Below are 14,650 nucleotides of genomic sequence, written 5' to 3'. Positions count from 1 at the left end.
TGTCCCCTGCGGCTCACATTCCAGAGGTCGTCCCTTGCCCTTAGCCACCAGGGGTACAGGATACAATTCCTAAAACCAGGCAGAGCGGTCTACCACAGCAGGGGACTCATGAGAGGCAACCATACATTGATATTTCTCTCCTTCTTTCCTTCCCTTCCTCTCTAAAGATAATTAAAATCTTAAAAAAAAAAAACAGGCCTTAAATGATTGCATTTTCATTCCTCACAGGCTTCAGGACCTATATAGTTAGGTTTAAATGGTTGGAAGTGACTCTTCCTTTTGAAAAAAATCGGCTTGTGCCCCGGCCAGTGTGGCTCACGTGCTTGGGCACCATCCCACCCCCAGTCGGGCGCGTGCAGAGGCGTCCAGCGGGTATTCCTCTCTCGCCTGCGTGTTGGTGTTTCTCTCCCTCTCTGTCTCCCTCCTTTCTCTTCTCTCCAAAAATACATGAAATCTTTTTTTTTTTTAAGAAAAATCTACTTGGTATTAAATACATAAATACATAAAACATTTAAAATAAGATTAATACATAATTAAAGTTCTTATATTAAAGTATATGTCTTATTTTACATTTTATACTTTATTTTCCCCCGAGTACATTCTTACTAATTTTAGGGAGGGGGGAGGAAGGGGTAGAGAGAGAGAGAGAAACGTCAGTGCAAGAGAGACATCTGTTGGCTGCCTCTCATGTGTGCCCCAACCGGGGACCTATTGTACGTGACCTGTCCAGGGACCTAACCTGCATCCTAGGCGTGTGCCCCAACTGGGAATCGAACCCACAACCTTTGGTTTACAAGATGACATTCCAGCAAAGTGAGCCACACTAGCCAGGGCTGATCTTACACTTTCTATTGTATGAAATCAAAGCTGCTGCAAAGTTTTTTTTGGCTTAAGGAGCTAGTAATTTTTCTTCTTACATAATGTTTCTAACAAAATCCTTACTTTCTATCTCTGAACAAATTTCTAGAAAGCAGATTTTCCGCGTCTCAGAAGTGTCCCACCTTCACCACACTTTATGCTGGTCACGGGTGTCCTGTTGCTGACGTGTCATTGGGGGGACCAGGGATATGGATGACGTTCTGCTGGTGGTTTTGCAGGAGGAGGTAGGGAAGAGCTGTGCTCTCACCGGCCTGTGCCTCCGTGACGGGAGCGTCACCGCTGGCGGACGTAACCGGTGGGCCGGGCCAGCCGGGCAGTCTCGAGGGGCCGTGGGAGCAGGGGAGGCCTCCCTCGCTCCCTCTGGCTCTTGTGCCAGCCCCCCGTGCTGCTGCAGTGGTGGGGCTCAGGCCCCTCTCGCGGGGGACACTCTTCTAGGAGGGTGCCGGCTCAAGTCATCAGCTCCCTCGCTCATCAGGGTTAATTGTCCTGGGCTTAGGGGTCTTTCCTCTCCTAGGCTCAGGTTGGCACCTAGTCAGTGGGTCTCACACGTCTTCACATCCAACCCACGGGCCACCAGGGCTTCATCTCACGTGTGTCCCCAGGGTGCAGCCAAGAACCAGGCACAGCTGGCTGCCGAGGACCCCCCTCTGCCCCACCTCCCCACTTGTTGGCCCCTCTGAGTAGGGCTGTCCTTCTGAGTTGTCACAGGACTCCAGGTGAGTCAGTCTGGAGAACAGGGGCCACGGTCAGACTCAGGGTCATGTGTCAGCAGGGGCAGGGCCCAGACGACAGAGCAGGGTGTGTTGCCGAGAATGAGTGAGTGAGGCTGGCAGTTTTCAGGTCATGACGGCTTTGGGCTCTGGGAGCCTGGGTTGGAAATGCGTGTTTCAAACATGCGCGTGTAGCAGGGGCATTTGAAGACGGGAGAGTGGGTTCATTCTTTGTGAGGTCGTAGGTAAAGGCTGGAAACCAGGCGCCGAGAGTGCCGTGTCTCCTTTAGGGCTGTCTGTGGTGCGTGAGCGTGTCGTCTTCGGAGAATTGGAGCCGCACTCCCGTGTACGTGAAAAGTCGATGCGGGAGAAGCACGCTGGCTTGAATTGCTAGGGTCCAAAAGGGATCCTGACTGTCCCTTTCCTGTCCCACCCTCCCTTCCCCCGCCCGTGACACCGCCCCGGCAGCAGCTTAGGCCCTGCACCTGAGCTGGCCTTGGTCCCACCCGCAGCCTGTCGCTCAGCCTGTTGCTCGGCCGTTTCTGCACCTGCGCAGAGTGTCGGCAGCAGGCAACCCAGAGGCGGGGGCGGTGGGGTCCACTCTGGTAGCCAGGCTTCAGCGGAAAGCCAGGCCACGTGGTGGCCTGGAGCCTCTCAGAGGCTCAGAGAGGCTGAGCCAGGACCTGACCTGTCAGGCTGGAGGTCTGGAAAGGCTGTTCCGAGATGAGCAACTTGAAAAATAGAGGAGGGCAAGCAAAGGAGCCAGGAAACTGGGTTTTCAACACTCACCTCTCCTGAAAGTTTGGACGAGGGATGACTGGGAAGGTTTGATGCTGTAGTCGTTTGTCCTGCTTGGCTGCCGTTGAACTTTGAGTGACGTCTAAATAGACCCTAAAAGGGAACGAGAGACTGAAGACCACTCAGACGCCCATTGCTTCGGATCTGGTCGGGGAAGCTGTGCGGCTGTCTGAGAACTGAGAAGCAGCTCTCTGGGGCCTGTTCAGTGATCAGTTGTCTCGTGCAGAGGCAGCTGAGTGAAGTGTGCGTAGTGTGCTTGCATTTACCTAAACAGGTAGCAAGAGGGTGTGGAAAGCCACCCAGCCAAAACAAACAAGCAAATAAGTAAGTAAGTCCCGGCCAGTAGATGAAGAAGGACTCACAGAAACGGGAACAGTGCTTTGCAACCCGCGGTGAAGGAAAAGGACTCGGGCAGATACACGCGACTGCCTTACCGTGAAAAAGAGCGACAGCCGGGCGTAGCACGCGTTTCCACATCGCTCGTCCCAAGAAATCCAGCCTGGACCTGCTCGGGCTCCAGACCCTCCTGTTTGCTGACAGGAGGCGCAGGCAGCGGGTGTGTTAAATCGCACCACAGGGATGCTGTCGGGAAGGAGGGAGCGTGGGAAACTGCATAGGACGTGTCTCCTCAGCATGAACTAAAGGCAGAGAGGGAGAGCTGCCCTTCAGATACGAGACATGTTCACTAAGTGTAATCTGTAGTTCTTATTTTGATCCCGATTTGACCAAACTGTCTGTGGAATGCAGTTATGTGGTGGAATTGGCAAAGTTTTAAGACTGACAAAATACTGATAACATTAAGGAGTTACTGCTATTTTTATGTGCAATAATGATGTGTTATGCCTTTTTATAAAAGCACTCCTTCAGAGCTACACACTGAAGTATTTGTGGTTTAGCACAGATTCTGACTCCCTGCACTCAGCGTGGTGTCAGGGCGAGGAGCGGAGCGCGGATGGGCCCGCGCTGGCTCGGGGCACACGTCAAAGCTGGGCAGCAGGTGGCTGAGCGTTCGTGGCGCATCGTCCTCTCCGTTGCCCTTTCTCTTCGGTGTAAACAGGACGAGGGAAGGTGCACACTCTGCCCCCAGTGCTCCCTAAGGACTTCAGTCTCGTCTCTGTCCTCTCTCTGTCCTCCGGAGCAGGAGTCAGGTGCTCTCACCGAGGGTGGTGGCGCTGTCCTGGGAGACACTTCAGCCCTCTCCAGCCACTCAGACTGGGAGGAAGGGGCTTGAGCTCCACGCACTGGGGACAGTCCGCCGCCATCTGCCCCTCCCTCCATCTTGCCAGTACGCGTTTCCAGTTACGTGCACAATTCTAATACAATTTAGAAACCGTCCAAATAAAATTCTCACAAACTTCCAAATTAAACAGCTCCAGACTCGAGCTTTGTAGTCTATTAGCTGCTTAGGACCCCTCCCCCACACATAAACATTGAGTTGTTGTTTTCTTTTCTGATGTTCATTGAGACTGCTCTGGTTGCCAAGAAAGAAAATAGATTTGACGCGAAGATACATCACACTTTGACCGGGGCCCGTGCTGAAGCCACCATCCAGAGCGAACAGCTCTAGTCGTTCCCTGCGGCATCATAGTCAGTTGGCAGAACTTGACCGGTGGCCCTTGGAACCTTCCAGCCTTCAAGTCAGATGGCACCTGTGGCCTGGAAGCTACTTGTATAGCCCAAGGTAGTGGCAGCTGGGGACTGCAGCCCTGCCACGGCCGGCTGCGTGTGTGCTGGAACTGTGGCCGGGGCAGCGGCGTGTGAGCACCCAGGATCCCGTGCACAGAGGAGGGCGAAGGGCCCTTTCCGGGCCCTCTCTCGTCCCCGCAGCCATCCAATGTGCGCCTGCCTTGAGTGGCTCCACATGCAGCCTCCCAAGGCTCTCCACCGCCCCCAAAAGTGACAGCGTTGTCCTGTCACTCCAGGGTGCCCCCCCCCCCACATACACACACGCACAGTTGATTCGGGGCAGAGGAAATGACCTCATGGCCTTTCTCCAGCCACAGAGACAACACCAGGCCAATCAGAGACTCGCCACAGGGGCTTGGTTACTGGAACTGAGAACAATCAGGCCCTGCCGAGGGCCAGCCCTGACAGGTACAAAGCCTAGATGTTGCCTGGCCACGGTTTGTGCCACACGGGAAAGCCGCTCTGGTGAGAGGCCAAAGCGGAGGAAGCCGAGGCGAAGGTGCCCCGGCCCCGGGATGGGGTCTGCTGTGCCGCACCAGTCCTTCCTCTGAGCAGGCGGCCCCGGGACACGCAGGTGCCCACCGTGCCCAGAGGCTCTGGGCACGCAGCTCAAGAGCCCTGTGGACAGGGCGGCCTGGCATGCTCGCCCCCGTGGTCTGGGAGCACGTGGCCTCTGAGTCTTTTCAGGGCTTGGGTTTGCTCTAAAAGATAAATCTGAAGCATTCATTAGAAGATTGATATAAAAATTTAGTAATTCTGAGGTTAACCCAAAACTTAGCATAATCTTCTGTGGGAACATTCGTGTACGTGTGGGTGGGTTTTTAATTCCAGAGATGTTACCAAAAGAGCAGTCAGCAGAAAAAGGTTTGAAAATACTTTGTTTCAGCATGTAAAATCTCATTTTATTACCAGATTCTTTTGTTAAAGGCACAGCTATGCCGGGTTGCTGCCGGAGTGATGGGATCTCAACAGCCCAGTTAATTGTTAAAGGGTCCGTAAGTGGTGGGCTTCGGAACTGCTGACGGAGCGTGTGCTCGGCACAGTGCCAAGGCTCACGCCATGCCCGCGAGCTCACACTGCATCTGCAAGTGTGCGCGCGCATGTGTGCACACGTGCACACATCAGCATAGTTTCGTTTCCCAAAGAGAACAGAGTTGGTGGGGGAGAGAGCGGGGTGGACCTGGAAAGTAATTCAGAACCCCTCCTGGCTCATGTTCTTCCGTGTGACTGTAAGCTGTGTACAGAAGACGCCCTGAACGTGCCATGTGAAAGGTGTATGGCTCATGTCCAGCGAGACGCCAGTGCCCGCCCCAGGGTGCGGCCGTGTGGAGCTGCATGACTGGGGCCCCGGATGAGGCAGCACAGCCCGGCCCAGGCGCTCGCTGCGGCTGTCTCCGCCTTCCAACGTCCCGGAGTGCTTCTGCGTGTGTTCATTGGGACGGAGAACACAAAGACGAAGACTCCAAAGCAGCCCATTGTAGAATCCCCTGTGTCCAGGTGACTGAAAAAAATTGTTCCATGAGAAATATCTCCTGGTCTCTCCCCCATGGTGCTTTTCTTTATGGTTAGAAATCTGAGGATCACCAGGTTTAAAATGATGATGTGAAATGTGTGGGTATAATCCTGATATTGACTAAATACATGCACTCAATTTTCCTGTCCTTAGACTGTTGAAAGCTAGATGGATAATCTGTGCTTTAAAAACCCACTGTTAGCTCTTTAACTACACCAACCGCTGTGTCGCTGATGCCAAGCCAATCGCACCTTTAGGAGTAATGCTTTTGAAAGCGCGGTGTCTTCCCTCCCCACAGGCGCTTCCCCCGCCCCTCGCCCCGCAGCCCTTTCCGGGTCTGGCCGCTCACAGGGCCTGTCTCGCCGCCGTCAGTGCAGTCTTCACGGACGTGCTTAATCTGTTGCTGGGAGGCTTTCACGCTCTTTGCACTGCCGAGCCTGATGCCACCCTCACTCCGTCACTGCAGTCCTACAGGGGACCTTGGGCGGCGGTGAAGAAAGCGTCTCCATTCCGTAGTCCTCGAGTGAGGGCGGACGTGGTGGTCAGAAGAGAAGAACACGTGTGTGTCTTGGTTGAAGCCCCCGTCAACCAGGTCGTCTTGGCTCTCCACTTGACCTGGCGTAAGAGTAACTGTAGTGAGAATGACTGACCCGGCGGTGCTTGGCTTTCACAAGTGTTTGTGATTTCCTTTAGGTTGTGTCACCCTTTTTATTGTTAAGAGGCAAGAGCTGTACCTCACTATTGGCTTTCAAATTAGTAAAATTAAGAGATTTCTCTTTGTTTTTTCCTTTTCAATGGACATGCAGGAAATAAAGCTCTGAGTGGGTCTCACTCCTTAGAAGACGTCAGGCCATGTGAGTTTGCAGATAAAGAAGAAAATCCCTCAGTTTCTGAGTGCGTAGCGTGTGATGTTATTTCCAAACATCAAAACTGACAAGCTGACACACACTCAAAAGTTAAAAACTCACTTGTGTGTTAACCGAAATAACTGATTTAGTTCCTAAGTAAATTTTAGGAACTTGGCTTTTGCCTTCTTTAACTAGTGTGCTGAACTTTGCAGTCTGTGTCTCCTTGCCCTCGGTTATTCACATGGAATCTTCTCTGTAAATGGAACGGGATATAGGTCTTAGGTCCCTCTTCGTGGTGGTGAAGACCTCAGGAGCATGTGTTACAGGCAGGGGCAGCTCTTACGTTTTTCTAGGTTACAAGAGGAAGGTCTAAGAAAGCAAACCCTCCCTGCCTTGGCCGCGATCCACCCTACTGTGCGGCCCTGCCCGGGGCGAGTTCTGGCCCAGGTGCACTGCGGCCTGAGTCACCTGGAAAGGGCAGAACAGGTGTGATTTTAGAGCACCCACAGAACGTGAGACATGATTACTGTGATGCAGTGCTTCTTAACCCTGCGGGGGTTTGGGTTCCTGTTTAGAATGTGATGAAAGCCTTGAACCCTCTCTAGAAAAACACATACACAAACAAGCATTTGCAGAGGGTTCAGTATATTTGTAGGTCCACCTAGATGGTCACAGACCCTGGGTTGAGAATCTTTGTTATATGTCCGATAAGCACACAAAACCAATGACGTGCTACCTGAAATAGCACAGTTTGTGTGACAAATAAGACAATGTTTCTCTATTTGGATGTAGAACGAAAGAACACAACGTGAGTTTCTAAACCGGCGGCTCCCAGGCACCGGGAATACTGTCCGCCAGAAGGAACAGAGCCCCGCCCCCCCCCCGCCCCCCGAATGTGGGAAACGAAGAAGAAACGGGAACGTGGCCTGGGTGCTCTAGGGTGTCTGACTTGGTGGTGCTGTCCCCTGATCTAAATTCAGTTTTGTTTAGTCTTGTGCCAGGGAGAGAAGAGCTTGCTCTCTCTCAGGACAGCACTGCTGTCCCCGAGCACGGCACCCACGGGAGAGTTAGGGCACGTCACTGCACTGCCTCCTCACTCCGTCGTGTGCTGGGAGCTCCCTGTTCCTCGGGGACCTGCCCTCAGGTTCCCCTTAGCTGGCTGCAGGCGGTCAAGTTGTGCTCCCGCTGGAACGAGCCCTGGGTGTGAAGACGGCGTGGAGTGCAGTTAAGTCCTAGTCTGTTGCTTGTCTGCAAGTTGCTAAGAGAGTGGATATAAAAAGTTCTCATCGCAAGAAAAAACCGTGACTGAGCAGTGATGGAGGTTGTGCTGTGGTTATTTCACAACAGACAGGGTGGGCCGCGGTTGGTTCTCGGTGTAACTAGTAAATAGCCTCCCTCTGCCGCATCCTTTGTGCCTCCCACGCCCCCCTCCTCCCCCTTCAGCCCCCTCTGAGCAGGTCTCGGGGGGCGAAGGGAACGAGCGCCTCATCTCCCAGGTCACCTTTTGGGAGCAGTGGACACCGCTGGGTCCAGGCTCCTAATCCTCCCTCCCCTCAGGGAGGCTGGGGAGTGAAAGGACAGGTGGCCACGCAGCGTCCCTGCCTCCGGCTGCAGCCCAGTTAGGTCCTACGGGGCACAGGCGGTCCAGAGGACCCTTGGAACAAAAGCGCCATCTTGAAAATACCTGAGACTTTTTCGAGCACTGCAGCCCATTTCTTCTGGCGGATTCTTTCCAGCTACTTAGTACACTTGAAATACAGAGAGGCCAAGAAGCACGTCTAGGCCTCACTCGAGGTGCGTTCTTCCCGTCAAACGGCAGGGTGGGTGCGGAGGGCAGGCTGCCTCTGCATGGACCCTGCCCCCCAGCGCAGACCAGACCAGCTGGCCGTGCTCTCCTCCACCCCGTGCCCCCTGCCCGGCTGTGCCCCGGCCTGCATGTGTGGGCTGTCCTGGGCCTCCACTCCCCAGCCCCAGGCTGAGCTTGTTTCCCGGGACCTGGGACCACTGGGCCACCCTGGAGCACTGGTGAGAGCGGCGAGCCTCTGGCTGCCCACACTCTGCTGAAGGCTCCTTTCCAGTGCCTGCAGGGCGAGCAGGTGGGGGAGCCCGGAGGCTCCTCGGAGCTTCTGGGAGGGTACAGTTCATCTGGGAGCGATTGGGGAACTCTCAGTGGTGACAGGCGTGCAGGACTGCAGTGTCCCCGTGGGAGCCAGCGGCCCCCAGGTCCCCCCACGCACCACTCCCCAGGGCTGTGCTGCTGTTGTGCCCATCCTGTTCAGTCGGGAGCAGAGGAGGGAAGCACGGCCCAGGCCTCGTCTGGAAGTGGAGATGACTGCTCACAGGGACTTTGGTGCCCTAAAAAGAAGGCGGTGGCCTGCACCGAGAAGTGCACGGGCAGGTTACTGGGCACTGACTGACCCCCGAAACACTGCGCGCACCTGAGGCCTTTCTGCCTGTGGACTCATTTTCATTGTCAGTGAACAGCCTTTGCCTGGACTCCTGTTCTTTATGATGTTGTATTTTAAAAATGGTGCTGCCTGCTTGGAGAGTGCATTGGTTTTCAGGTTTGTGGTGCGCCTGCGTCTGGGTTGCTCAGCTGGCCCACAGGGTCCAGCTCCCCTGGTCTCTGGGCCAGGGAGGAGCCCAAGGCTGGGATGAGAGGGCTCGTTTTTTTTCACAGTGAAGTAAGACATTGTTCCTGTTCTTTGCGGCATTCGGAAGTCAGCACAGTTGCTTCTTTTGCCCTTTTGCATTGAAGAGGGAAGTAATTCGATTTCCCAAGGTTCAGTGGTCAAGAGCCATCTTCTCCTGGGAAGCTGCCCCACCCCAGCCACTGCCCACGCTGGTGCTCGTCCGCCTTCCCAGTGCAAAACAGCGCCCTGGGCCCCCCGGCCGCTTCGCTCCTGCTTTTGAACACAGTCACTCTTTCCTTCAGTGGCTTCGTTTTCAGGGTTTCTGAAGCATTTTCATGAAAAGCCCTTTTCTGCCTCTCAGGGACTCACCCCACTATGTCTAAATGCACTATGTCTCAAAGAGGCCTACGTCTTCTATAGAGAGGGTTTCCCTCCGTTTGTGGAACTTTCCGGGCCCCTGATAGTCTGCTGTCACCGCTCGACAAGTGGAGAGAGAGTTGCTGTCACACTAGCACCAAAGGAGAGGGTGTCACAGCCGCAGACGCAGCAGCGTCTGAGTCCAGCTCAGGCCACTGCCCATCTTTTGTCTCTTCCCCGAACAGGTAGTGTTCGCACCTTTGAAACAAGGCACTTATATTTTTTAAAGTTTAGGTATCGCCGTTTTGGTCAAAACTGAAAAACAACACAAACAGAAGGCAGCTTTTCAGAGTAGCCACAGCCCCTCGGCACAAGCGCCCTAACTGGCAGGCGCTGGTGACTCCTCAAAGGGTCCGGTCGGCAGTGGGGACGAGGACACGGCGGTGAAGGGCCTGGGCACCGCTTCCAGAGCCCTGTTTGCCGGGGAAGTCACGTGCCCAGGTGCCGGGAGCTTTTCTCTGTGCACAGGGTGGTGTCACACCCCAGCCTGCGGTTCGGATCCGCTGGTTCACCTGCCTCTGTTCACCTGGCGCTCATTAGGGGAGCCCAGAACCAGCAGTCACACTGTCATGGTTTGACTGAGCCCCTCGATCTGCGCGTGGCTTCTGAGAGCTCCCTGAGCATGCTCCTAAGTCCCCCAAAGGCCACCGAGTGGCTTGGCAGCCACGGGCCCCTGCAGAAGCAGAGGACCCTTCCAGTAAGTGAGCAAACAGGGACTGAGTGCCGAGTGGCCAGACGGGCATGTGGCCCGTCCATCGCCCAGAGGACGGGCGCAGCCAGGTTGGGCACTTATTTCCTCACTGCCCGTGGCTCACGGTCTCCCCTTTTATCCCGCCAACGCCTTTCAGCCCAGTCCCCTGTCTCCAGACCGATGCTGCCACCGCTGCCGGCCTGCTTCCACTGTCTGCAGCCCAGGGAGCTGCAAAACGCACTTCGGGGTGGCAGGCTTGGCCCTGCCTCCCTGCCTATTCCTCCCACCCCATCCCCACTCCCTGCCATCCTTTCAGCTCCCCTGGCTGAGCAAACAGAAGTCACTGCTCTGCCCTGACGCAGCTCTCCAGAGTGAACGGAGACAGCTCAGTGTGCTACTCCAAGGTTTAGGGACGCATTAAAGAGACGCACATGAAGAAATGCCCGCACGGGTCGGGGAGACAGCAAAGGCTGAAAGGAACGTGGCGACTCTGTGCTGTGACCAGGTGTGCCGATGAGCCAGCCTGCCCTGTGCTGAGCGGCCTTGTGGCCTTGCGTGTCCGCGCCACCCTCACAGCTGGGAGCTGGTGCCCTGGCTGGTGTGCCGTGTCGCTCCTGGTGCGGAGTGCTTAGTGCATTGTTTTGGGGTGAAGCAGGAAGGCCCGTGGACGTGGGTGCAGCGATGCATTTGGAGTTGGAGGGGTTGCCCGGTGAGTATTCGAGACACGCCGTTCCCAAACCCGGCGTTGACGGCCTTCTCCCTCCGCAGGTCATCGCCGTCTGCAGAGAGGCCGCCCTGCTGGCGCTGGAAGAAGACATGAAAGCCGAGTGCATTAGGAGAAGACATTTCACTCGGGCCCTGAGCACTGTGACGCCCCGAATCCCCGAGTCCCTGAGGCGCTTCTACGAAGACTATCAGCAGAAGAGCGGGCTTCACACGCTCTGAAGTCATGAGTGTTCATGAGGCCGGAAATGCTTCCTAGAGAAAACTGGTTTTGTTTTGAAGTTTTTTGTGAACAGTGTTAAATCTTTAAGAAGCAAAATGTCAAGTATGTTAATGAAGGGCCTGCAGCTCTTGTAGACATTGTAAATTCTGTGGGAACGATGAAAATGCCCGTGAAAATCTCTGGACAGGAGTTTAGTCCGTTTTATCTGGAAACGTGAGCTCAGTTTTAAAATGCACACTTCCAGCCTTTTCATTTGGGGCCTGGTTCCTTCATCTCGTGAAGGGCTTTCCTTAGTCCATTGCAGCGCCTCCCCGAATGCCCGCCCTGTGGGCATCAGTTTGTACTGGCACACGGATGAGGCGTGGGGGGGAACGTGTGGTGGAAGGCATTTCCACGTCTTTATTTTCGAAGGCCAGTGGGGCGGCCGAATGCACCGGCCCAGCTTGTGTGGCCTGGTTCCCAAACATGTGTTGGTTCTCATTACAGTTCATACCTGCCTGTTTACTGTAGCCATGTTAACCTTTCCTTATGGTGAAGAGAAAAAAGAATTGAGTCATTCCTTACAATGTAATGTCCTTTGAAAAAATTTAAATGCTGTAAGTTTAAACCATATGAAGTATTCATGTTTTAACTTGTACACATTTTCAGGTCACCAATAAAGTTTTCAGTTAAAGAGTAAACCAAATTGTACTCAATCTTATGGCTCATGTTGCCTTCTAAATACGTGTCTTTACACTCCCGGCTATTTTATCCTTGGAATCTGTCGACATTTTGATGCTCCCTGAATATCCTTGAGAAGTTGTCGGACGATGATTCGCTGGCTTCCTGGCGGTGGGAAGACTGTACACTCAAACCTGGTCTCCATGGATCGTCAAAATTCCCAGAAAGACGAGTCGGGCGAGCAATGCCGGGAGACCGCACCAGTGGGGCCGTGCGGCTTCGTGGTGGCAGGTCCTCTGCAGTCGCGTCTGAACGGCTTCACCTGCAGCCACCAGACAGGCTGGCGAGGCCTTTCTCCCCGGCTCCAGCGGTGTACTAGGATACTAGAGTCGCCCGAGGGACCAAGTGTATTACCGCTGTTTAGAGCTGTGCTGTCAAATATAAAGGACACTAGTCACATGTGACTATTTAAGTTTAAATTTTAATTAACCAAAATTTCATAATATTAAAAAATTCAGTTCCGCCCTAACCAGTATGGCTCAGTGGGTTGGGTGTCGTCCTGCAAAGTGAAAGGTCACGGTTTGGTTCCCAGTCAGGGCACGTGCCTGGGTTATGGGCCAGGTTCCTAACAACTGGGGGCGTGTGACAGGCAACTGACAGATGCTTCTCTCTCTGTCTCTCTCCCTGCCCCTCACTCTGACAGTAAGTAAATAAGATCTTTTTAAAAAGTTCAGTTGGTGCGCATGTCAGCCACACTTTAGGCACTCGATAGCCACACGTGACAGGTGCTGGCCGTGCCGGACGGCAGTGTGGACCGTTTCCGTCACTTCGGCAGCTCCGCAGGGCCTGCTGGTCTGGAAAACAAGGCTCACGTGCCGAAGTAGAGCCTCAAAGTTACGTCTGTGTTCCCCTTTCCCCTTTACTTATTAGAGTAGCTTAACTTCCTTCTTAGGCAAGAGAGGAGCACAAGAAAATAATAAAACATTTTCCCAAAGGCCTAAACATGGAAATTAAAGAAGCTCCATTGCCAATAAATAAAAGCCACAGCAGTAGGCTGGACCTGACGCTGAGGCACTCAGGTCATGGCGGAGTGGGGGGGCTGGGTGACAGTCTCAGCAAGGCCACTCAGACCCTTCAGCCACATGACATAGGGAGGCCTGACAGCCTCACACATCATGCCCACCATGAAAGACCTTCAGTGGGACAGCAGACTCGGAAAGAAGTCCTCCCCTGGCTGGGGGGTCTCACCCAGCCTCTCTTGACTTGCTCTGTGCACAGGAAAGCACAGATCCGAGCTGGAAACATCCCTGGGGTGACTTGCAGCTGCGCTCATTGGAGGTCTACGTCCTCAGCCCGGTCACCAAAGATTTCAACAGCTGAGCCCCTGCCTCGGGGTCCCCAAGGAGCTAGAGCAGCGGAGCCCCCCCCTCTGCTGTGGGAACATCGACGGTGCTGCGGCTTCAGGAAGTAAGTAGCGTGTTGGAGAGACCCTGTAACTCAGCAGCTCTGAGTGACCTCGGTGTGGGTCTCGGGGCAGTCGTACTCAATGAGGAAATGAGAAAGGATGTTGTCGCACCGTTGCTCACAAGGGGTACGGAACCGGAGACCAGCTAAGTCTCCATCAGTAAGCGTGGGTCTCTGTACTCATGCAGTGCCCTACTCAGTGCAGTGAGAAATAGACCTACCTGCACGTGAAACGGATGGATCTCAAAAATAAAGACGTCTCGGAAGAATACTTGCAATATTCATTTCACGTCGAAGGCATGCAAAACAATGTTGTTTATGGGGGCGAGTAGTGAATGACCACGCGAATGGAGACGAAAAGCACCAGGCGCTGGGGTGGAACTCCCCCGGGGGAGAGAACATACCCCACCTTAAACAGGGTGACGGGGATGCAAGTGCTGATTGCAGTGCAGTCCACGCTTCTTGTATGCCTACGTGTTTCCTGACTCTTCTTAGCAGGGGAGCCCTACCCTGACATGTGACGGATCAAGGGTGATCCGCGCCCGTGGCCACGACTGCACTCTAGCCAGCATCCCCACCCTGTCATGGGGCCCCGCCCCACGAGCCCCCGCTGCAGTGCCCAGTGGGCGCAGCCCCAGAGTCAGGACTGCGGGTGTGGCGGAATAAAACCAAAAAGGCAAACAAGAGGTCAGGCTTCTAGGACCCCGGAAACACATTGGGAGGGGTTTCTTGGTGAAAGTGTTTAGCTGACACATGTCCTCCAGAGGGAGGGAGGAAGGAATTTGAAGTTGAGAATTAAAAATATATATATTTCAGAGCACTGCACCTCCAGCCTGTTACAAACCAGTGATTTTGTGGACCTCTAGACAGTTAAGTGTCACCAATGAAAAGGCAATGATAGTCCTTTATTTGAGCTCTGTGGCCTTGGACAGGATTAGCAATGAAAATCTGAGTCACAGGAAGGGCAGGGCCACGTCACTAATAGCAGTTTGCCCAGTGTCATCTCCCCGGGGGTCTCCCAATCCCAGGGTCTCGTGCTTGTGGACTTGAAACGGCGTGCGATCCTGTTCCGGGGGGTTTGTTTCTGCGTGGGGAAGGTAACCAGCGAGGAGAGGAAGTGCTGTTTCGGAATCCGTTTGGTCAGAAGCTTGTCTTCAACCAACGTTTCAGCTTCTTTCCAGGGTTTGGGAGGTGTTTATAGTGACTGTGTGTGTGTGCATGTGTGCACACCGAGAGACTTTTCATTTGAGTGGGGAAGTTAATGTTTCCTTCCAACAACAAAACTTAGAAGAATGGGTTCTAACTTTTACTTCTTCGTGAGTGGGGAACCGTATTTGTAAGCTTAAATCTGACTGCCCTAACTTAGCTTGAAAAATGTTCAGTTCTGTGGTACTCCTGATGTGTA

The 14,650-nt window shown here is 54.0% G+C and overlaps 1 protein-coding gene across 1 annotated transcript in view; it reads left to right on the top strand.

Annotated features, from left to right (window-relative positions):
- The window catches only part of AFG2A (AAA ATPase AFG2A), a 170,202-nt gene extending 158,307 nt beyond the window's left edge, over positions 1-11,895 (top strand). Inside the window, exon 16 of the mRNA XM_037058578.1 lies at positions 10,944-11,895. Within this exon, the coding sequence (XP_036914473.1) occupies positions 10,944-11,120 (177 nt within the window). The 3' untranslated portion in view covers positions 11,121-11,895. The remainder of the gene's footprint in view (positions 1-10,943) is intronic.
- The last annotated feature ends 2,755 nt before the right edge of the window (positions 11,896-14,650 follow it).

This window comes from Sturnira hondurensis, unplaced genomic scaffold (genome assembly GCF_014824575.4).
Source record: "Sturnira hondurensis isolate 20B ecotype Veracruz unplaced genomic scaffold, ASM1482457v3 Scaffold0010128, whole genome shotgun sequence".
Taxonomy (NCBI): Eukaryota; Metazoa; Chordata; class Mammalia; order Chiroptera; family Phyllostomidae; genus Sturnira; species Sturnira hondurensis.
Note: the sequence above shows the minus strand (reverse complement) of the source record. Positions and strands in the feature narration are given on the sequence as shown.